This window comes from Hyla sarda, chromosome 1 (genome assembly GCF_029499605.1).
Source record: "Hyla sarda isolate aHylSar1 chromosome 1, aHylSar1.hap1, whole genome shotgun sequence".
Lineage (NCBI taxonomy): Eukaryota > Metazoa > Chordata > Amphibia > Anura > Hylidae > Hyla > Hyla sarda.
The window spans coordinates 453,455,838-453,481,660 of NC_079189.1; the positions used below are offsets into that span (position 1 = coordinate 453,455,838).

General features: G+C 42.6%; 1 protein-coding gene across 3 annotated transcripts in view; it reads left to right on the forward strand.

Annotated features, from left to right (window-relative positions):
* The window catches only part of LOC130283893 (transmembrane protein 132D-like), a 1,207,099-nt gene that overhangs the window by 956,167 nt on the left and 225,109 nt on the right, over positions 1-25,823 (forward strand). For all 3 annotated transcript variants that reach the window (XM_056533602.1, XM_056533611.1, XM_056533592.1), the window contains exon 5: positions 13,877-14,020. In XM_056533602.1, the coding sequence (XP_056389577.1) occupies positions 13,877-14,020 (144 nt within the window). The remainder of the gene's footprint in view (positions 1-13,876; positions 14,021-25,823) is intronic.

The following is a 25,823-nucleotide window of genomic DNA, read 5'->3' on the forward strand; positions in this document are numbered from 1 at the left end:
ACACAGCCTGGAGTTGGCGGCAGCAAGAGGAGACCATATAGTGGTTGAATGGCATAGCCTGGGGTTGGCGGCAGCAAGAGGAGACCATACAGTGGCTGAATGACACAGGCTGGAGTTGGCGGAAGCATGAGGAGACCATATAGTGGCTGAATGGCACAGCGAGGAGTTGGCAGCAGCAAGAGGAGACCATATAGTGGCTTAATTTCACAGCCTGGAGGTGGCAGAAGCAAGAGGAGACCATACAGTGGATGAATGGTACAGCCTGGAGTTGGCGGCGGCATATGAAGACCCTATAGTGTCTGAATGACAAAGTCTGAAGTTGGCGGCAGCAAGAGGAGACCATATAGTGACTGAATGGCACAGCCTGGAGTTGGCGGCAGCAAGAGGAGACCATATAGTATCTGAATGGCACAGCCTGGAGTTGACAGCAGCAAGAGGAGACCTTATAGTGGCTCAATGGTACAGCCTGGAGTTGGGGAAAGCAAGAGGAGAGCATATAGTGGTTTAATGGCACAGCCTGGGGTTGGAGGCAGTAAGAGGAGACCATACAGTGGCTGAATGACACAGCCTGGAGTTGGCGGAAGCATGAGGAGACCATATAGTGGCTGAATGGCACAGCCAGGAGTTGGCTGGCAGCAAGGGGAGACCATATAGTGGCTTAAATTCACAGCCTGGAGGTGGCGGAAGCATGAGAACACCATATAGTGGCAGAATGAGACAGCCTGGAGGTTGCAGCAGCATGAGGAGAACATATGGTGTCAGAATGAGACACCCTGGAGGTGGCATCATTATTAGGAGAACATATGGTGGCAGTACGAGACAGCCTGAAGCTGGCATCAGCATGACAAGAACATATGGTGGCAGTATCAGACAGCCTGGAGGTGGCATCAGCAGCATCAGGAGTCCTTGAAGTGACCCAATGACATAGTGAGTCAGTGGCTGGCAATACCAGTACCCAGTGACAAAGGTGAGTGAAAAAAGGAGAACTTGGCATCAGATGTGTGGCATCAGGCGGGTGGCAAGATCAGAATAGTAGCTGAGGCAGGTAGGCAGAAGAAAACGGTCTGTTCTGAAAAAGTCTTAGTGTGCACAAGTAGGAATTGAGGATATGCATTATGTAAAACTTAACTTTTAATAATATTCTTAGGATAAAATATATGTACCCAAAATGTTTTTTTAAATCAAACAAGGAAAGGTGTGCAAAAAACACCATGTGCCACATACACCACCAAGAATTGATGTGATACAAAGACCTCTAAAAGGGGGTAGAGAACAATGCATGGTTTATTGTCACTGGTGGGGGTAAAAACTTCCCCTGTAAGGCACTACACTTGCATTATTAATTCCGTTCTTGGCAAGTGTTACTCACCCTAAAAAGGGCGGCCCCAGACAGGAACCTCTCCCTTTTACCTGTGTGTACTTCTTGCATATGGTTTATAAATTTAGTAGCAAGTATTTTTGTTTTTAGGGAATAAATATGTTCTTTGATTCTTTTGTACATATGTCTTTTAATGGTTTACCCTATGTAATACATGCCACATGGGCAGATTAAACAATAAACAACATGTGTGCTTTTGCATGTTTTTAATTTTCAGACTTAAATTTCAAAACCGCCTAGTGTGAATACTCTCTGAGCTAAATTTAAATGGCAAATATTGCAATTTCTGCATAGGTAGTTCCCTTGTGGGACAGACTGCTCTAACCAAGTTTTTTTCTTTTTTTTTATGGCATTTTTTCTGGTGTTTGATATAACTGCCTAACTTGGTGAGAGCAGTATGTCCCACAAGGGAACTACCTATGCAGAAATTGCAATAGTTGCCATTTAAATTTAGCTCAGAGAGTATTCACACTAGGCGGTTTTGAAATTTAAGTCTGAAAATTAAAAACATGCAAAAGGACACATGTTGTTTATTGTTTAATCTGCCCATGTGGCATGTATTACATAGGGAAAACTATAAGACACATGTACAAAAGAATCAAAGAACATATTTATTCCCTAAAAACTAAAATACTTGCTACTAAATTTATAAACCATATGCATGAAGTACACGCAGGTAACCCAGCCATTTAAAAATTTGCAGGCATTGAAAAAGTTGATCCCACAGAAAGAGGAATAGATCGTAACTGCATCTTGCTACAAAAAGAAGCCGCTTGGATTAGCCGCTTAGCCGCAATAGGTCCATTAGGACTTAATGAGCGGAACAACCTTTCCTCTTTCCTGTGAATATCAGGTCGTATGTGAGCACAGTTCATACTAACATCGTTGTTTTTAACCATTCACACACTGTTACTATATATTGTATAAAGCACCCCTCACCTGTGCACTAATCAGGCCGGTGGAAGCGTCATCTAGACGAGAAACAGTTCTGTTGTCTCCTTCTTCTCCCCTGCACTCACTCCCGTCCTCCCCCCTGTATTCTTGTCTAGCAGCTGAAGTTGTATACCGTATCAAGCCGGGACTTCAATAAAGAGAAAAGTGTTATTGTTATGATTCAGCAGGCTGGATGTGGATCCTCTGTGTCCGCGAGGGATTGGTGTGGATCGTGTCGGTGGACCGGTTCTATTCACCAGAGCCCGCCACAAAGCGGGATGGTCTTGCTGCGGCGGTAGCAACCAGGTCGTATCCAACGGCAATGGCTCAACCTCGCTGACTGCTGAGAAGGCGTGGGACAGAAGGACTAGACAGAGGCAAGGTCAGACGTAGCAGAAGGTCGGGGCAGGCTGCAAGGTTCGTAGTCAATGGAGATAGCAAGAGGTCAGGAACACAGTTATGGCAAACACAGTAAACGCTTTCTCAAGGCACAATGGCAACAAGATCCGGCAAGGAAGTAAATGGGAAGTGAGCTTATAAGGACAGGTGCACAGGTGGAAGCTAATCAGACTGATTGGGCCAGGCACCAATCATTGGTGCACTGGCCCTTTAAATCTTTGAGAGCTGGCGCGCGCGCGCCCTAAGAAGCGGAGCCGCGCGCGCCAGGACGTGACAGCCGGGGACCGGGACAGGTGAGTGACTTGGGATGCGATTCACGAGCGGGCGCGTCCCGCTATGCTAATCGCATCCCCGCCAGCAATGTCAGTGCAGCGCTCCCGGTCAGCGGGTCTGACCGGGGCGCTGCAGAGAGAGGAACGCCGCGAGCGCTCGGCGTAACAGTTATACAGCAAACCTCTAGATGTGGTGAGTGCATTTCTCGAATCTATTTGATACAGTTCATATTCATGATTGTTTGCTAGAAGTTGCACCCCACACAGAAGCTAGCAAGACCTACCCTAGATGTTCTTGACTGCACAAACAGCTTGCAGTGCCTAGTGCCCTTCACTTCTACTCGATATTTCATGCAACACATACCAGAACTGGAGTATGGGAGTGATTTTATGTTCAGAACTCAGTCACTCCCAAAGCCCGTACCCAAACTCTAGTCTCATGTCACTGAGGCAAGAAGCCTAAGAGATATATACTTCTCATCTACTATTTCACAGTACATGTGACTTTCTAATCAACATAATGGCCCTGATTTATTTCAGCCTAAAACCCTAATTGTCTGTTTTTTCCCACAGCAACCAATCACAGCTCAACTTTCACTTTACAAGAGCTTATTAAGATGTGAAAGTTGAGCTGTGATTGGTAGTTGTTGTAAAAACCAGACAATTAGGATTTTAGGTTGATTGAAATCAGGGCCAATCTGTTGACTGTATTATCCATGAAAGGAAAGAGAGATTTGTTCATTAATTTTAAATACAAATCACTTCAAAAACCTGTCAAAAACATAAGTGATAAAGATCCTCCTGCAATCAAACATTATTCCTGTTTGTTGTTTCCATAGCAGATAGGAGAATCAATGTGAACAAAGCCTAGAGTCTTATTACATTGAATGAAAGAAGCCCTTCCTTTATATATATATATAACTCAATTTGTGTATGTGTGTATGTATGTGTGTGTATGTTCCAGCATCACGTCCAAACGGCTAAAGATATTAACATGAAACTTGGCACACATGTTACTTATATGTCAACAACAAGCATAGGATAGGTGATTTAACCCTTACTCACCCCATTTGCAAGGGACAGGGTTTATGTTTAAAGTCCCATACAAGTCAATGGGAAATATGTTACTGCATAACTTCCAAACGGCTGGAGATATTTCGATAATACTTGGTCACATGTTACTTATATGTCCACTTAAAATATAGTATAGTTAATTTAACCCTTAACTACCCCAATTTGTGAGGATCTGGGTTTTTGTTTAAAGTCCCATGCAAATCAATGGGAAATGTAGGTTCCTACATAACTTCCGTACGGCTGGACATATTTCAATACCTGGTACACATATAATGGGTCGGCATAGGAGGATGGGATATGAGGACGGGATAGGAGGACCAGGATAGGAGGACCAGGATAGGAGGACTGGGATAGGAGGTCGGGATAGGAGCTCGGGATAGGAAGTCGAGATAGGAGGTCGGGATAGGAGGTCGTGATAGGAGGTCGTGATAGGAGGTCGAGATAGGAGGTCGAGATAGGACATCGAGATAGGAGGATGGGATAGGAGGACAGGATAGGAGTTCGAGATAGGAGGTCAAGATAGGAGGTCGAGATAGGAGGTCAGGATAGGAGGAAGGGATAGGAGGACGGGATAGGAGGTCGGGATAGGAGGGCGGGATAGGAGGGCGGGATAGGAGGACGGGATAGGAGGTCAGGATAGGAGGTCGTGATAGGAGGTCGAGATAGGAGGATGGGATAGGAGGACGGGATAGGAGGTTGAGATAGGAGGTCGAGATATGAGGACAGGATAGGAGGTCAGGATAGGAGGTCGGGATAGGAGGTCGCGATAGGAGGACGGGATAGGAGGTCGGGAAAGGAGGTTGGGCTAGGAGGTCAGGATAGGAGGTCAAGATATGAGGTCGAGATAGGAGGACGAGATAGGAGGTCAGGATAGGAGGTTGGGTTAGGAGGTCGAGATAGGAGGTCGGGATATGAGGACGAGATATGAGGACGGGATATGAAGATGGGATATGACAACAATATATGAGGACGGGTTATGAAGTCAAAAGCTTCCTTCTTCGTTTATTTTCCTCCCCAACAAGGATTAGGAAGGAAAAACCGGGTAACACCGGGTTCTCCGCTAGTATATATATATATATATATATATATATATATATATATATATATATATAAAACTCAATAGGGAAGATTTATCAGAACTTGTGCAGAGAAAGAGTGGTGCAGTTACCAAACAGCAACCAATCAGATAGCTTCTTTCATTTTTTACAGGCCTTTTAAAAAATGAAAGAAGCAATCTGATTAGTTGCTATGGGCAACTCAGCAACTTTTCCACTAGACAGGTTTTGATAAATCTCCCCCGATGTGTGTGTGTATGTGTGTATGTTCCAGCATCACGTCCAAACGGCTAAAGATATTAACATGAAACTTGGCACATATGTTACTCATATGTCAACAACAAACATAGGATAGGTGATTTAATCCTTGTTCACCCCCATTTACCAGGGTCGGGGTTTTTATTTAAAGTCCCATACAAGTCTATGGGAAATATATGTTACTGCATAACTTCCAAACAGCTGGAGATATTTCGATAATACTTGGTCACATGTTACTTATATGTCCACTTAAAATTTAGGATAGTTAATTAAACCCTTAACTACCTCCATTTGTGAGGGTCTGGGTTTTTGTTTAAAGTCCCATGCAAATCAATCCGAAATGTATTTTCCCACATAACTTCCGTATGGCTGGAGATATTTCAATAATACCTGGTACACACATTATTTATATGTAAAATAAAAAGATATGATAGTTAAATTAACCCTTACCTACACCCTTATATAAAAGATGGGTTTTTGTTTCAAGTCCCATGCAAGTATATGGGACTTCCAGTACCTTACTCCACAAGCTCCGCTCTGCATCTGCCGGTGAATGTGCCAATCTGGCTTGCAAGCCACATCTCACCAAGGAGAAAAAATACTAAACCTAAAAAAAAAAAAACAGATACAGACTCCAGCTCAGCCAAAGAGACAGCTACAAGGGAAGAGACTACTCATACAGAGATTCCCAAAAACGCTAGAGTCCTGCCGGAAAGCGCATCAGGCGGGGCAGAAAAAGGAAGAACGCAAAGACCCAGGAGACAAGTCACCTGGACAAGGAGATCGTAAATTCTTCTACCATTGTAAATCATTCTACTGAGATAAATCTGTTCGACATACCACTTAATGATGACTGTGTGTCACTATTATCCAAGGAACTTAACTTCTGCATTCCAAGCCAGTTCGATCCAGTATCCTTTGAAGTGGATCTCTTCAAAGGGATAAGAAGAATTAATCTTTTCAAATTTTTTGAAACAAACTCAAATAAAAAAAAAACACATCATATATCATTAAAGAAGGTGAAATACAGGCCAGGATCGGACCTCTTGTTTTTTTTTGCTCCCGACACTTTTTTCATTGCAGAACAAGAATGTCTGCTGGACCTGGTGAATATGGATAGGGATAATGACCCCACCACACTGGAAGACTATGTCCCTACATCTACTACATTTCAAGGAGGTGTTTGGTCTACTTTTACACCACAAATTCAACCGGGCAGTAGCCTAGATATTTTTTCAGCCCAGGTTATTATAAGGATGTGAAATCACTAATATACCCTACCACTGCCAGCAACCTCTCCGTCAAGGAGCAAAGAGCACTTAAATGGCTACGAAGCAGACCTGACCTAGTTATAAAAGAATGCTGATAAAGGCGGCAGTGCGGTAATTGTTACGCCGAGCGCTCCGGGTCTCCGCTCCTCCCCGGAGCGCTCGCAGCGTGTTCCTGTTCGCAGCGCCCCGGTCAGACCCGCTGACCGGGAGCGCTGCGATAATGTCTCTAGCCGGGATGCGATCCGCGATGCGGGACGCGCCCGCTCGCGATTCGAATCCCGGCCCGCTTACCAGACTCGTTCCCCGTTTGTTCTGTCCCGGCACGCGCGGCCCCACTCCCTAGGGCGTGCGCGCCGGCTCTATGCGATTTAAAGGGCCGGTGCGCCATTGATTGGCGCCTGGTTCTAATTAGTGTGTTCACCTGTGCACTTCCCTATATAACCTCACTTCCCCTTCCCTTCCTTGCCGAATCTTGTTGCCATTGTGCCAGTGAAAGCGTTCTTTGTATGTCCAAAGCCAGTGTTCCAGACCTCTTGCCGTTGCCCCTGACTACGATCCTTGCTGCCTGCCCTGACCTTCTGCTACGTCCGACCTTGCTCTTGCCTAATCCCTTGTACCGCGCCTATCTCAGCAGTCAGAGAGGTTGAGCCGTTGCCGGTGGATTCGACCTGGTTGCTACCGCCGCTGCAAGACCATCCTGCTTTGCGGCGGGCTCTGGTGAATACCAGTAGCAACTTAGAACCGGTCCGCCGGCACTGTCCACGCCAATCCCTCTCTGACACAGAGGATCCACCTCCAGAATGTGGAAAAAGGTCTTCTGGATAAGAAGAAAGCTGAAAGGCTCATACCCGAGTGCGCAAAGAGGCCACAGTGTTACTTTTTACCTAAAGTCCACAAGAGTCTGGAGGCTCCCACAGGGAGACCCATTGTTGCAGGAATCGGGGCACCCTTGGAATTTTTGTCGCAATACCTGGACTGGCTGCTAAGACCATTACTTGACAGTGTCCCGTCCTATCTTAAGGACACTGATAGCTTCCTACAGATCCTTGATAATACACCATGGTCTGAGTCATACAATCTAGGCACAATTGATGTTGAGAGCCTCTATACCCGGATCCCACAAGATTTGGGGGTCCGGGTTATAGGGGAGCTACTAATTAGTTCTGGTAAAAGTGAAGAATATACCAACTTTGTACAAGAAGGATTAGAATTTATCCTCACTAACAATTGCTTCGTATTTGATGGAGAATGGTATTCTCAGCACTCAGGTACTGCGATGCGGACCCCAATCGCATGTACCTTTGCAAATTTATTTCTGGCGGCATTAGAACAAAATATAATTTACAGTCAGCATAACCCCCCACATAAAACATCTGAAACTATATAGCCGTTTTATAGACGATGTCTTCATAGCGTGGGAGGGTGAAGAGACCCAATTCCAGGACTTTGTGCATTATCTAAATAATACTAACAACATGAACATGTTTTTTACCAGCAAATTTAGTACAGAAAAAATTGAATACTTGGATGTAGAAATCCACATAAGCAATGGTGCACTGAGCACTACAGGATACAGAAAAGAAACAGCTACAAATTCGTATCTACATTACCAGAGTCACCACCCGCAACATACCAAAAATTAATTACCATACAGTCAATACAGTCTCAGGATAAAGAAAATTAACAGTACAGAGGAAGGATTTAACAAACAATCAAATGAACTTACCAATTGCTTCTTGGAAAGGGGGTACCTGAAGAAACTGCTTACACAAACACTAAATAAAGTCCTTGACATTCCCCGTAGAGATCTGATCTACAAAAGAAACAGAAAACCCAGATTACCCGACACTGAAGAAAAGAGATTTGTTTTTTTCTATCCAGTATAATCCACTTGCCAGTATCATAAGAAAGGCCCTATTAAATAACTGGCATATCCTCGAAAGGGACCCGATTTTACAAAAATGTACAGTGAAAAAGCCATTAATTACTTTCCGCAGGAGTGAGAGTCTGAGAAACCAATTGGTATCTTCTTCGTTTAGCAGCAAAAAACCTACCGAAAACTGGATGGTAAAAAATTAACTAAAAGGGAATTACAAATGCGGAACCTGTATTCACTGTCCGCAAATGTATAAAGGAGCCTACATTAAGTTAGGCGGCTGTCACATTAACATCAAGGATTTTATCTGTTGCCGATCCGAGTGGATTATATACGCGATTGTCTGCCCATGCAACAGATACTACATAGGATCCAATAAAAGATATCTCTTTTCAAGATTTAGAGAGCACAAACGCTCGCTCAAAACCGATATCAGATCCGCAAGACTAATAGAGCACATGTGGACCGATCATAACAGCAATGAAAAATCCCTATTTGTCTGTGGTCTGGAAAAAATTACTTCTGGGGGCACTGCTAGAGAAAAAGTCCTCCGACAGCGGGAGGCACAATGGATCATCCGGACCGATGCCATGGGCATTCTAGAGTTTGAATGACCGGAATGAGCTCACAGTGTTCCTGTGACCTCTGGTTCCCTTAGCATCAATTACTGAACGTTCTTCCCCTTCCCCTATTTTTACATTTCTGTTACAATTTTTTGTTTCATTTTTGTTATATTATATAATTTTTCCAATTCACCATTATTTGGGTTGCACTCTCAATGTTTTTAAACACTATTTTTGTAAAGTCACGTACCTGTACAGGTATTCTATTCACTCCTCCTTCTGAGAGTGACATCACAGGAGCGCCCACGTAAAGGAAGCGCTCGTGCAGACACGAGGTGAGGCCCGAGGATGCGGTTTGACCGCAAAACAAGCTTGTAGCCGACACCATCTTCAGCGCATCTTTCGCTGCAGCGATGTCTTCTACACTTCTCCCGATCTCCAGCCAGCCGCTTATGGATTGAGGCAGCTCACAGAACGGCGTTCTTCAGGGGAGTGCAGAAGCGATTTTTCTCTCTTTGCATATTTTGGACATTGTTTTTTCACCTGCTTCCTTGCACCATCTGCGCCGGCACCTCTGGTTCCCCACCCATAGTTTACTCATACCTGGATACAGTGTATACAGTGGTGCAGTCCCGCCATTTCCCCTACTTGCTACAATATCTCACAAAGACATGCCCACATTTTAAGCCCCACCCATTTTATTATCTACCTTTTTGTGCATCGGTCTGGCTTGCAAATCATGCTCAGTCCCACAAAGCCATGCCCCCTTCTATTTTCAGCTTACAATATCTTCATCACAAATCAGTCCCACGTGAGGACAGGATATGAGGATGGGACATAAGGATGGGATATGAGGTCGGGATATGAGGGCGGGATATGAGGACAGAATATGAGGTCGGGATATGAGAACGGGATATGAGGTTGAGATAGGAGGACAGGAAATGAGGTCGAGATAGGAGCTTGGGATGAGGATGGGATATGAGGTTGAGATATGAGGACGGGATAGGAGGTCAGGATAGGAGGTCGAGATATGAGGATGGGATATGAGGACGGGATATGAGGTAGAGATAGGAGGATGGGATACGAGGTCGAAATATGAGATCAGGATATGAGGACGGGATATGAGGACAGAATATGAGGACAAGATAGGAGGACGGGATATGAGGACGGGATAGGAGGATGGGATATGAGGTTGATATTTGAGGACGGGATATGGGGTTGGGATATGACAACAATATATGAGGACGAGATATGAAGTCAAATGCTTCCTCCTTTGTTGATTTTCCTCCCCAACAAGGATTAGGAATGAAAAAACAGGCAATGCTGGGTACTCAGCTAGTATACCATAAATTACAATGAATCCACTTTCTGTACTATACGGAATACTATTTCATAGCAGCTACATGGATGTGATCTCATTGAAATACACCATATTATAAAAACTTCACTCATATTTTATGTTGGTTTCTACTGTGCTAAGGGAGTGGTGAGCTAGAGGGGGTAAAAAAGAGATTACTTAGATTTTTTTTGTTGTGGGAAAAACTAAAAAAAATGTTTGCAAATTAATAAAAGTAATAAAGGTCTCCAAGCAAGTCTTATAACATCAAAGTAAAATATTACTACAAATCTAAATGTTACCCGATAGTTTTATGCTTGTTACAAACTAGAAAATCAAAAACATAAGCATTCTACTTTTTAAGTACTGTAATAAACAACAAATGTGGAACATTTCTGTTAATGAGCCATCTTCAAATGAAAGCAACTGTGTCGCCTTGATCTGGGCCCATCGAGAAAGAACCTTATAATTATACAGTAAATAAAAGGCTGCCAAAGCTTAAATATTATTATAGCATGGATTTATAGGACACTATAGAAAACAGAAGAGTAAAAAAAAAAAAAAGGAGAAAATAATAAAAGAAAAGGAAAAAAAAAAGGCTTGTTGATTGTATCATCTGTGGGTCCATACTTTGCAGGCATAGATGGGAACAGAGGAAAGAAAGGTCTTTTGTTAATTTTTCATAATTTCAATATAAATCACTTGGGCAGCCTACTCCAAAAACCTTTCAAAAACATAAGTGATAAAGATCCTCCTGCAATTTAACATTATTCCTATTTGTTGTTTCCATAGCAGACAGAAGAATCAATGTGAACAAAGCCTAGAGTCTTATTACAGTGAATAAAAGAAGCCCTTCCCAATATTTTATTAGCTTGGAACTGCACAGGAGAAAAAAATTGAAAAATATACTATAAGTTAAAATGAATGAGCTTTCTGTTCTCAATGGGACTCTTATATTTTATAGCAGCTATAGACATGTGATCTTATTGAAATTCACTATATCATAAAAACTTCACTCATATTTCACTTTATGTTTTATACTGTTCTATTGATTTTATTTTTTTTCCTATATCAGGATTCAACATAATTTGCCACATTTTAGTACTAGATTAGTAGAGTTGTGGATGCTCTATATACAGTAGATATAGGATATAGATATAGGATTTTGGTAGAAACAGAAACATTTTCTTATATCTTCATTTATATATATATATATATATATATATATATATATATGTGTGTGTGTGTGTGCATGTACATGTGTGTGTATGTGTGTATGTGTGTGTGTGTACAAAACTCACCTATTCAGACTTTAACCTTTCTGTTTTTATTTATTTTATTTTTTTGTAGTCTACTTCTGGGGCATCTCTCATGACATTCCAACACTAGTCTGCAATCATAGATGAGCTCCCCTTTCCCCGATACCTTCTTTCCATCGCTGAAATGTCTTGATGGAAGCACTCTCCAAGTCCATCACTCAAAGCGCCACATTTACTTTTGGAAAAATTCATGATGAGAGTGCAGAAAGAGGATCTTTAGCGACATAAAACAACGTTACTCTTGATAAACATAGAATGTGACAGCAGATCTAGTCGGAAAATATTCTGAATACTATAAATAGTCCCTGGCCTTATCTTATATGAAGGATAGCCTTATGCCTATCCCATGCATACTTAAGCTCTTTCACTGTATTTGCATAGGTATAAGGCTATCCTTCATATAAGAGGGCCAGGGCAAGGGACTATTCATAGTATTCAGAATATTAAGCATTGGTCTAGATTGGCCAAATGGTTCTTATCTGTTGATACATTCTACGTGTAATCCCTAAAACTAAAATACTATCGCACAATAATCCAGAAAATTATAATCTTTAATTCAATAAATCACATGATAAAATACAAGTAAAATTATCCAGTACCAATAACAACCTCTATTAATTATATGACATGATAAGGCACGGTGAAGAAAAAAAAATATATAGAAAAATATGTAGATTTTATGTACCGTATTTTTTGCCCTATAGGATGCACCAGCATATAAGACGCACCCAATTTTAAAGGTGCAAAATCTAGAAAAAAAGGATTCTGAACCCAACAGGGATCTTCAACCTGCGGACCTCCAGATGTTGCAAAACTACAACTCCCAGCATGCCCGGACAGCCATTGGCTGTCCGGGCATGCTGGGAGTTGTAGTTTTGAAACATCTGGAGGTCTGCAGGTTGAAGACTACTGGTATAGGAGGTAATACTCACGTGTCCCCGCCGCTCCAGACCTGTCACCGCTTGCCCTTGATGTCGCTCCATCACTGTCACCGTTTCCCCATGGTGTCCCCGACGCTCCGGTGGTCTTCTTCCCCGGGATCCACGCTCTCCGTCACCGTCATCACGTCGCCGTCATCACGTCACCGTCATCACGTCGCTACGCACGCCGCTCCTATTGAATGATGGGACGGCGTGCGCGACGACGTGATGACGTCGAAGGAGAGCGCCGGCCATGCAGGGGATCCCGACACGGAGCAGACATCGAGGAGGCAGGTAAGGTCCCTCCCGGTATCCTGTAAGGTGGTCCTGAACAGCCCGACTGAGCAGCAGGGTTAGTGTCACTTTCGCTTCAGACGCGGCGTTCAGCTTTGATCGCCGCATCTGAAGGGTTAATACATTAACTGTATTAGCCGCGGGTCCCGGACGTTGATGGCCACAGGGACCGCCGCAATAGGTGTGTATTCGCCGTATAAGACGCACCAACTTTCCCCCCCCCCCCAGTTTTGGGGAAGAAAAGTGCGTCTTATACGGTGAAAAATACGGTAATTCAGATATCTAACAGAATGTTGTGCTCCATATATGCATAAAAGTAATAATAAACAGGCACTATAGAAGCATAATGAGTGTATTGCACATAATAAATATATCTCTCTATGGGGTAAATATCCCAATACTATAGCAGCAATATGGTTGTTCTAAACAGTGGTCTATAGCAACATATTATGATGATATAAATAAACACATAACATAGCTGCATAAATGTGAGTCCCAGCATTCATATAAACAAGCCTTACCAGACATATAAATACCCCAACATATGTTTCGCTAACATAAGCTTCCTCAGTGTATCTTAGGTTGGAATATGTCGCTGAAGATCCCCTTTTAGCACTCTCATCTCAAATTCTTTCCAAGCACTTCTGGCACTTTGAGTGACGGACACAGAAAGCACTTCCATGTAATGTATGTCCTCAGAAGTTCATGAGAACTTCTATCCGCTCTTATTTCTCAGTAAATTGCTGTATTTGGTTTCCCTAAGCACAACAAACAATGTTTATGTAAAAAAATGGCTTCTCTAAATGTTTTAAACATCATATTTGTATATTTAACATGAAAATAAATAGGAATTAACTAAATTGGAGTGTAAACCAGTGTAATTGATGATTAAACAATAAGTTAAAGAAACTACTGCTTTGTTTTTTAGGAAGCTGAAATTCTCAACACAGCAATCCTCACGGGGAAAACAGTAGCCGTTCCTGTTAAGACTGTTGCTATTGACAGCAGTGGCTCAGTGACCGATGTATCTGAACTTGTGGATTGCAAATCATCAGATGAAGATGTTCTTAAGGTATGTTCATAATATGTGTACCTAGATATTACTTTTTTCCATAGATGCTGTATATGTCTATCCTTAAAAAATAATCTTATTTTTTCATGTTTATAGGGGCTAATCAGCAGGGGGAGATTTACAACTTTGCTGATCACACATGATATACCGTATATACTCGAATATAAGCCGACCCGAATATAAGCCGAGGCCCCTAATTTCACCCCAAAATCCCAGGAAAAGTTATTGACTCAAGTATAAGCCTAGGGTGGGAAATACATCATCCCCCCTGTCATCATCCAGAACCCCGTCATTAACACCCTCATCATCATCACCCTGTCATCATCCCCCCTTCATCATCACTGCCTGTCATCATCCCCCCTTCATCATCACTGCCTGTCATCATCCCCTTGTCATCATCCCACACCCCCCTTCATAATCCCCTTGTAATCATCCCACCCACCATCTTCATCATCCGCTTGTCGTAATCCCACACCCCCCCTTCATCATCCCCTTGTCATCATCCCACACCCCCCCCTTCATCATCCCCTTGTCATCATCACCACATGTCATCAGTCCCCCCCTTCATCATCACCGCTTGTCAGATATCTGATACATTGGTCTTCAACCTGCGGACCTCCAGATGTTTCAAAACTACAACTCCCAGCAAGCCCGGGCAGCCATCGGAGGTCCGCAGGTTGAAGACCACTGCGGCCTTCGACATCATCCAGCCCCCCCCCCCCTCTCACCCCCTTTAGTTCTGTACTCACCTCCGCTCGGCGGGACGTTAGGGTGCGCTGGTCCGGTGATGCAGGACTGTCCGGTGGGGAGGTCGTCCGGTGGGATAGTGGTTCCGGGCTTCCATCTTCACCGGGGGGCCTCTTCTCCGCGCTTGGGGCCCTGAATAGAGGCGTTGCCTTGACGACGACGCAGAGGGACGTTGGTAATGAACGTCCCCCTGCGTCGTCATCAAGGCAACGTGACTATTCCGGGGCCGGACCCGAAGCACGGAGAAGAGGCCTCCCGGTGAAGATGGCAGCCTGGAACCACTATCCCACCGGACGACCTCCCCACCGGACAGTCCTGCAGCACCGGATCAGCGCACGCTAACGTCCCGCCAAGCGGAGGTGAGTACAGAACTAAAGGGGGTGAGAGGGGGGGGGCTGGATGATGTCGAAGGCCGCAGTGGTTTTCAACCTGCGGACCTCCAGAGGTTTCAAAACTACAACTCCCAGCAAGCCCGGACAGCCGATGGCTGCCCGGGCTTGCTGGGAGTTGTAGTTTTGAAACATCTGGAGGTCCGCTGGTTGAAGACCACTGAGGGCGGAGAGTTCACTCGAGTATAAGCCGAGGGGGGTGTTTTCAGCACGAAAAATCGTGCTGAAAAACTCGGCTTATACTCGAGTATATACGGTAAACAAATAAACCTTTATTTACCTACAGTGTTTCCCTGTTGCCTCTGGTCTCTGGATGTGATTGTCTTCCTGTCAGGAATTGTGATGTTTGGGCCCAGAGTGACATCGGAGTCCAGAGTGTCACTCTGCCCTGCAGCCAATCACTGACAACATCAATGTCTGGCCCCAGTGAATGGCTGAGGGGCAATGAGATCACATGTCTTAAATAAAACTATAATTCTAAGACATATAACTTACTAATCTAATGTTATCCCAAATTGTTCTTGCTTCAGCATGCTTTTGCTTGTAATACCCCTCATAGGAAGTTATGTAGTTCTTTAAATTTGTGTCTCACAAGTTTCTCAAACCCCCCCCCCCTTTTCCCAAGACTACACATCATCCTCTGCTGTCTCAGGAGGTGTGGCTAGATCTTGTCTCTGAGCTGTAGCCTCAGCCCCTACAGCCTACAACACAATATCCCTGTGAAATATAATGCACCTGTTGCATTCATTCCCTTTCCTGAGTATACCCCTTACATTTTTGTAAATATTTGATTTACTTTTCGTGTTAAAACACTGAAGTAATTACACTCTGCTACAATATAAAGTAGGGAGTGTGAGAGCAATAACACCAGATTTAAGACACCTGCACCCCATTGACACCTGAGACCTTGTAACACTAACGAGCCACCTGACACCAGAGAGGAAAACTGGATTATTGGGCCCAGTTTGGACATTTCCACATAGGGGTAAACTCACTTTTCTTTGCAGTGGTTTAGACATTAATAGCTGTGTGTTGATAGCAGAGTGTAATCTTTTCAGTGTTACATGAAAACATAATAAAATATTTACAAAAATATCAGTAGTGTACTTATGTGAGACGCTGAAGCTGTTGGCTGAATTAGTCCACAGCTAGCTGAAGTGTTTGGCCAGCTTTAAAGAGGGCCTCTTATCTCAAACAACATGTCTTTTTTTTTTTAGTAAATACTAGTAGAGTACTTTGTATTGTCTTGTCTGGCTACCTAAACCTTGTGGGTGAGAAAAAACAACAAACAAGATCATATTGTCTGATCTCATATTCCATTCTCATATCCTGTTCTCATATCCCGTCCTCAAATCCTTACCCCATATCCCATCCTCACATCCCCTTCCTCATGTCCCGATGTCATATCCTGGCGTCATATTCCATCCACATATCCCATCCTCAGCTGGGGTTGAGCTGTGATAAAGAGAATGGAAGCTGAAAATAGAAAGGGGCATTGCTTTATGGGGGCATTGCTTGGGGGGGGGGTGGCTTGCAAAACTGGACAAACACATTGCCCTAAAGATGCAGAGCTTGTCGAGTAAGGTAGGACTGAGCTGTGATGAAGATATTGTGGTTGAAGGACCTCTGATGTGGGTGTATCAGCCTCGATTTAAATAAAAAAAATGGTCTGAATATAGAAGGGTCATGGCTCACGTGAGGGGCATCGCCTGCAAGCTGGGCCGACACACTCACCAGGAAAAGCAGAATTGAGTTTGTGGAGTAAGGTTGCATAGGACTTTAGACAATAACCCTAACCCTTGCAAAGGGGGGGGGGGGGCGGGCATGAGGGGGTGGGGTGGGGTGAGCACTTAGGATTTATATAACTATGATGTTTTTTTAGTTGACATATAAATAACATGTGTACCAAGTTTCATCAGAATTTCTCCTACTGTTTTCGAAGTGATGCTGGAACATATATACTGATTGACAGATAGATTGATAGATATTCCCAAGGACAGCACAACCACTGTAAGTCTCAAGGTAGTAATCCGGGTGCAATAGGAAAGAAACGTGGTCCCAGTCGCAGACCACATCCATAAATTCCAGCAATAAATCCAACAGCACTCACGGGTTCAAGTGAAAAAAACACAACGGTGTTTATTTAAACCATGTTCAGATGCAACATTTCAGTGATATCCAACACCTTTTTCAAGCATCCATGCTTGAAAAAGGTGGTGCATATCACTGAAACGTTGCATCTGAACATGGTTTAAATAAACACCGTTGTGTTTTTTTCACTTGAACCCGTGAGTGCTGTTGGATTTATTGCTAGATAGATAGATAGATAGATTTGTATTTCACATGATAATCTTTTTAGGACTCTACATTGTGCTATTTCTCATTAATATTTCTCATGTCAATGTATGAATATATTGCAAACTCAGTGTGCCTCTTCTTTTGAAGAATACAAAATGTACAGTATGGGTTATTCTAACTCTTAACATTAAATACACATGGAAATATAACAATGTAGACAGAACTTAAAATTGTATAAGTGTACTTGAAGAAGTAACAGTCATAAAAAGAGTTGTAAAAGAGAGAATGATAGAGGTTTACTTACAAATATGCAGCACCTGAATCATTACAGTATGTGTATAAACTAAATCGAGTACCAAGAAGACCATGAAGGAGATGTATCATTCTTTTCAAACATATTGCTTTTATATGACAATTTTTTTAACTTACTTTTGCTTACATGCAACCCATTTATCAAATAGTGACACAACCTTGATAAATAAATCACACGTAAGCAAAACCTGGGAAACCCACTTACAAAAGCATTTTATAAAGCAGAAAACTTTTCCCTTATGTTAGCCGAAGTTCATTTTCCACCCTTTATTACCGGTAAAGTTGCTAGAGAGTGACGGGGAGGGGGGGGGGGGTGGAGTACCACATTGGGTGACACCCTGACTGGCTTGCCAGGCACAAAATAGCTGCACTCCAATTATCCCACAACAACCCATCCAACCTCCTTAGAAGTTAAAAAATATTAAAAACATACTATGCCGCACCATGAATATCCGTTATTTTGAGCCTGCATTTTGTTATATTGGTGGGCGGAGTCTTTCGTCGCTGCGCTGAGACCGGAGTTTACGTCAGGAAGGAAGACAGCACCAACAGGCACATAAACAATAGTGAAGCCACAATAAAATAAAAAAAAGGCTCGGTATGTTACCCACCCCAAAATGTGCATGAAGCTGTATCACTTTGAATGTTTCTTTTTTTTAAGGAAGCATTTTTGTGCCACATATGGGTTATTTACATAGTCTGTAAAAATTCTTACACAAGTATTTTGTGCCTATTTTGTGTTTAACACAACATTAATTTAAAAATGTAGGGGGTACGCCAGCATGTACGTGTCCTAAAATTAACAAGGTGTGAAGTGCATATTTTCAACCTTAAAATTAATAGAGTTATTAGTAATATAATTAGTTTTTTTCTATAATTAACATTAACATTAATGTAGTAGCTTTGTTTCATGATGCAGAACAAGAACGGTTGTTAAAGTGGGTGTTAATGTCCTTTTTCTGCAGACATGCACTTTCTGTAAGCCAGGTTGGACCTGGAATACATATGCGACTTTTAAATGGAGATGCCACTATTTTCTTCATAAATAGTGACTATCACATTTTATAAATACATGACCACTGCACAGTAAAAAAAAATGCTACGTGAGCAGATTTCAGAAATGTGCTTTGGAATAAGCAAAAATCAAAAAGTCGCAGCATGTATAGAGAAGTTGAATGTGTGCAAGTACGTGCAACTTTTTTATGCAAAAAAAATCTACTACGGAGCTTGATAAATCTCCTTCCATGAGGTATCTTCCCCCAGGAGCATTGCTAGGATCTTAAACTGTCTCGGGCACGATTCCCCTATATATTGACCATATAGTGATACAGAACCATATTCCCAACTCACAAATAATGCCTAAACTGTTACCCCTTTTCTCACTAAAAATGCTCCTACTGTGCCCCTATTGTGTCCCACTCACTAATAATGCCTCAGCTGTGAACCCAATCACAAAAAATGACACAATAGAACCCACACTCATTAGTAGTGCCACTTGTGCCCCATACAGTGATAATTCACCCTGTGCCCACATACAGTTATAGTGCTCCCTTTTGTTCCATACAATATTGCCTCCAATGCCTCCATACGGGAAGAATGCCCACTGTTCTCCTATACAGTATTAATGCCCCCATATTGTAAAAATGCCATCTGCGCCCCCAAACGCTAATAATATATCCCCCCCCCCAGTGTCCCCATATAGTAATAATCCCCCCTGGGCACTCCTATAGTAATAGTGTCTTCTTGTGTACTTATATAGTAGTAATGTCTTCTTGTGCCCCCATATAGTAATAATGCCCCAGTTTACCATGTCGTAATCGTGCTTAATAGTGGCCAAACATAAAAATAAAAAATGTAAGAAAAATACATATGTATGGCACTGCATGTGATCACCTTGTTAATATCCCACTAAAGTAGCAATCAGGATGAATAGCTAGGAATTTAGTATTATCAAGCACAGTCCAGAGTTACTAAATATCATAAAGCACAAGACGCTGAACAATATAAACAGGTAAAAAGAAGCATGGATAGCACTCACTGGGGCTTCTGTGCGAAGAGGGCAGCTTGCTAGTAAATTTGTTGGTTAATTTACTATTTGCTCAAACAACATTTCATCTCACAACAAAGCTTTACTGAAACTTGAAAAAGGCTCTGTTGTGAGCCGAAAAAGAGAGAGAGAGAGAAAAAGAGAGAGAGAAAGAGAGAGAGAAAGAGAGAGAGAGAGAAAGAGAGAGAGAAAGAGAGAGAGAAAGAGAGAGAGAAAGAGAGAGAGAAAGAGAGAGAGAAAGAGAGAGAGAGAGAAAGAGAGAGAGAGAAAGAGAGAGAGAGAAAGAGAGAGAGAAAGAGATGCACCTTATTCTGAGGGAGCAGAGAGCTCTTACCACTTGTAGCCTCGGAGATTTCATCCAGGTGTTTGCCAAAAAGGGCATCTCGGTGAGGGATTTCTTGGAGGCCGTGTCAGCATTGCAGGCCTTCAGCCACATGGAACGGCAGATAGTTACCAAGTTACCAGAAGCAAAGGCTGCACAGCGTGTGGTTTCCAAGGACGATGAGCAGAGATAATCACCAGCATTGGAAATCTGGAGAGCTAAGTTAGTCAGATCATCTGGAGGAGCCCCGAATGAAACGCCTTGGGTAAATGGAAACAGCCTTAAGCGGTTTAGACCCTTGGAAGCACTTCTGCGGGGGGAGGAGGAAAAAGAAAGAGAAAAAAGAGAAAAAAAAAGAGAAAAAAGAGAAAAAAAAAGAAAGAGAAAAAAGAGAAAAAAGAGAAAAAAGAGAAAAAGAGAAAAAGAGAAAAAGAAAGAGAGAAAGAGAGAGAGAGAAAGAGAGAGAGATGCACTTATTATTTATATATATATATATATATATATATATATATATATATATATATATATATATATATAATAAGAGATGCACTTATATTTATAGGCACTAATGATCTGTAAAATAAATAAATAAATATTCCTGACAGTGCCTATTTAAAATACAAGGATCATTTCTGGACATAATCTGTACACAAGGCAGCATGCCATTATAAGTAAAAGTTAATAGATTTAACATAGGTTATACATCATCTGGGCAGTGTAGACACTCGAATAAATGCTCTCATCCTAAAATATATGTGCAAAAGGAAAGAATCCTTTTTATTATGTGCTATATAGTGTTTTTATAGAATTTTTATCGCGTATATCACAAATTTGCGAATATATTCGCTATATATTCAAAATTACAAATATTAACTTTTTTCTGCATATGCGCATATTTTTATATGTGAATATTCGCATATTCCTTCTTTTCACTTCTGGGCCAATTAGAATGATGCAAATACACTTGTCAGAGGTTATCAACAGCATCCCTATCAACCAATACTAAAGTTGCCCCCCCTGTCACTGTTTTCTTCCTCGAATATTCATATATGCGAATATGTCAATATGCAAATATTAACATATGTGAATATGCAAATATAACGAAGATGTGAAATTCGCGAATATAGGATGAATATTCATGTATATATTCGCAAAATATCGCAAATTCGAATATGGACAATGCCGCTCATCACTAATGCTATATATCACTATTTCAAACAGTGCATTTCGTGCAGAGTCTGCAGAAAGAATGAGCATGTTCATTCTTTCTGTGGACACGGAATTCAGAATTTGTTGTTTCAGAAACATCTGGCAAGGAAATTCTGCCATGTGCACTGTGCAGCAGAATCCAATAAAATTTAACAGGACTCTACTGCAGCGGAATCTCCATGTATAATTCCAAGCCGAATTCCATGCAGAATTTCCGATGTGTGAACATAGCCTAACAATGTACAGGTGAGCCTAAGAGGGGATGGCCTATGAAACATTATGTGACTGGAGAGGGGTGGTGGAAGATGGGAAGGTTTCAAATTGTTGCAGAGAGCACATAATAAATTAGGAATTTTCCCTATTATTACTTGCTAAGTGGGACTAAGGTGTAGCTGAACGCTTTTGCTTTATATGTTTAGGTTCACAAACTTTATTTATTGCAAGCACAATATTTAGTTATATGTTTGCTTCCCTTTTGAATACATTTAACTTTTATGGCTGTGGTTGAAAGGTAAAATTGTGGGAAATTTGGAAATGCAGTAAGGCTAGGTTTCCACTTTAGTGGCTAGAGTATAGTGCAGAGATGCGAGCACAGGAGAAAGCCACTCCGCATCTCTGCAATAGATAGGATGATCGCATCGGGTGTCAGGAGTGACACACGGGGCGATCTGTCTATTAGTACAGGTACTACTACTTCCATTATTGAACCGTCTGTTCCATGCTGGGAGTAGTAGTACTATCTAAAAAATGTTTAAAAAAATTTAGAAAAAAAGAGAAAAACACACACACTTTATGAAACACATTATTAAAATACATTACTAAATGTAGAAGATTGGTCCCTGTTTAAAAATTGATTAAAATTTCATTATAAAAAAATTAATTGCTTAATAGAATTAAAAAAAAAGTTATTTTTCCATCCGTTTTTTTTTGTTTGTTTGTTTTTTTAGGTACCCAACACATTTTGAAAAAAAACGCCAAAGAGGCCATAAATGCAATTTCCATTCAAAGGCAAAAATGCCAGAAAAAAACACAAAAAATGTAGGGAAAATAAGTGGCAGTTTTTCTGGCAGTTTTTCTTGTTCATTTGGAAAAAAAAAAAATGCCAGAAAAAGAACTTAGTGGAAACCTAGCCTTAAAGCAGCGTATGATGCAATAAAAATTGCCTAAAAATATTTTGGTGTACCTCTAAGGCTAGGATTCAACTTGTTTTTTTTCCAGGCGTCTTTTCTGATGTTTTTGCATTTGAGTGGAAATTGCATTTTTGGCACCTTTGGCGTTTTTAAAAAAAATAGCTGGGTACCAAAAAAAGAAAAAAAAAGAAAGAAAGAAAAAAAGAAAAAAAAGAATGCTGCAGGAATGGGAAATGTATTTAACAAAATTTTTATTTTTTATAACAAAATTTGAATTAATTTTTAATAAAGTGTGTGTATGTGTTTCACTTTTTTCTCTCTATTTTTTATTTTTTAGGTAGTACTACTACTCCTAGCATGGAACACACTTTCATGATGGGAGTAGTAGTACCTGTACTAATAGATATATCGCCCCTGGTGTCACTTCTGACGCCTGATGCGATCGTCCTATCTATTGCAGAGATGAGGAGCAGCTCTATACAGTGGTTGCATCTCTGCTCTGTACTACAGCCGGCCAGTGATGTGATTCCCCTCACTCAATCATATTTTCTGCCCAGAGTGGGGATTGGCCGGATGGTTGTAACCAAATCCTGCTCTCCGTGGGAAATATGAATCAGTGATGTTCTATTCATATCACTTGCAGGCCAGAGTATAGTGGTCCCTTTCTATATTTTTATTATGGTCGGCTACATTTATAGGTCCCTGCTCACCCACATAAATTGGTCCCTGTTTAAAAATCAACAAAAATGTAATTATATTATAAAAAATTATACATTTATTTCCATCGCTACTGCATTTTAAAAAAAAATTTACATTTTTTTTAAGGTACCCAACACATTTTGAAAAAAAAACGGCAAAGGGTCAAAAATGCAATTTCCACTCAAAGGCAAAAATGCCAGAAAAAACACAAAAATGTAGGGAAAATCAGTGGCAGTTTTTCTGACAAAAAAATGCCAGAAAAAGATCTTAGTGGAAACCTAGCCTTGAAGCAGCACATGGTGCAATAAAAACTGCCTACAATATTTTGGTGTACCTCTTGTCACGATGCCGGCTGGCAGGTAGTGGATCCTCTGTGCCAGAGAGGGATTGGCGTGGACCGTGCTAGAGGATCGGTTCTAAGTCACTACTGGTTTTCACCAGAGCCCGCCGCAAAGCGGGATGGTCTTGCTGCGGCGGTAGTGACCAGGTCGTATCCCCTAGCAACGGCTCAACCTCTCTGGCTGCTGAAGATAGGCGCGGTACAAGGGAGTAGACAGAAGCAAGGTCGGACGTAGCAGAAGGTCGGGGCAGGCAGCAAGGATCGTAGTCAGGGGCAACGGCAGAAGGTCTGGAATCACAGGCAAGGAACACACAAGGAACGCTTTCACTGGCACTAGGGCAACAAGATCCGGCGAGGGAGTGAAGGGGAAGTGAGGTGATATAGGGAAGTGCACAGGTGTAAACACTAATTGGAACCACTGCACCAATCAGCGGTGCAGTGGCCCTTTAAATCGCAAAGACCCGGCGCGCGCGCGCCCTAGGGAGCGGGGCCGCGCGCGCCGGGACAGAACTGACGGGGAGCGAGTAAGGTACGGGAGCCGGGGTGCGCATCGCGAGCGGGCGCTACCCGCATCGCGAATCGCATCCCGGCCGGAGGTGGTAACGCAGCGCCCCGGGTCCGTGGAACCGACCGGGGCGCTGCAGTGAGGGAAGTGTAGCGAGCGCTCCGGGGAGGAGCGGGGACCCGGAGCGCTCGGCGTAACAGTACCCCCCCCCCTTGGGTCTCCCCCTCTTCTTGGGGCCTGAGAACCTGAGGATCAGACTTTTGTCCAGGATATTGTCCTCAGGTTCCCAGGACCTCTCTTCTGGACCACAACCCTCCCAATCCACTAAAAAAAAAGTTCTTCCCCTGACCTTTTTAGAGGCCAAAATCTCTTTGACAGAGAAGATGTCCGAGGAGCCGGAAACAGGAGTGGGAGGAACAGATTTAGGAGAAAAACGGTTGAGGATGAGAGGTTTAAGAAGAGAGACGTGAAAGGCATTAGGGATACGAAGAGAAGGAGGAAGAAGAAGTTTGTAAGAGACAGGATTAATTTGACACAAAACTTTAAAAGGACCAAGATAGCGTGGTCCCAACTTATAGCTCGGGACACGGAAACGGACATATTTAGCGGAGAGCCATACCTTGTCTCCAGGGGAAAAAATGGGAGGAGCTCTTCTTTTCTTATCTGCGAATCTCTTCATGCGAGAAGAAGCCTGTAAGAGAGAATTTTGGGTCTCTTTCCATATGGTGGAAAGATCACGAGAAATTTCATCCACAGCGGGCAGACCAGAGGGCAAGGGGGTAGGGAGGGGGGGAAGAGGGTGACGGCCGTACACCACGAAAAACGGAGATTTGGAGGAAGATTCAGAGATTCTGAAATTATACGAGAATTCGGCCCAAGGTAGAAGATCTGCCCAGTCATCCTGGCGGGAGGAAACAAAATGTCGTAAATAGTCACCCAAGATCTGGTTAATTCTCTCTACTTGTCCATTGGATTGAGGATGGTATGCAGAAGAAAAATTTAATTTAATCTTGAGTTGTTTACAGAGAGCCCTCCAGAATTTAGACACAAATTGGACGCCTCTATCCGAGACGATCTGTGTAGGCAACCCGTGAAGACGAAAAATGTGTACAAAAAATTGTTTAGCCAACTGAGGCGCTGAAGGAAGACCAGGAAGAGGGATGAAATGTGCCATTTTGGAGAATCGATCAACGACCACCCAAATAACAGTGTTGCCATGGGATGGGGGTAAGTCAGTAATAAAATCCATACCAATCAGAGACCAAGGTTGTTCGGGGACAGGTAGAGGATGAAGAAAACCAGCGGGCTTCTGGCGAGGAGTCTTATCCCGGGCACAGATAGTGCAGGCTCGCACAAAGTCCACCACATCAGTCTCTAGAGTCGGCCACCAATAGAAGCGAGAGATGAGTTGCACAGATTTCTTGATGCCCGCATGACCTGCGAGATGGGAGGAGTGACCCCATTTGAGGATCCCAAGGCGTTGGCGTGGAGAAACAAAGGTCTTTCCTGGAGGAGTTTGCCTGATGGAGGCTGGAGAAGTGGAAATCAGGCAGTCAGGAGGAATGATGTGTTGAGGAGAGAGTTCAATTTCAGAGGCATCTGAGGAACGAGAGAGAGCATCGGCCCTAATGTTTTTATCAGCAGGCCGAAAGTGAATTTCAAAATTAAATCGGGCAAAGAACAGAGACCACCTGGCCTGACGAGGATTCAGCCGTTGGGCAGACTGGAGGTAGGAGAGGTTCTTGTGATCGGTGTAAATAATAACTGGAAATCTTGATCCCTCCAGCAGATGCCTCCATTCCTCA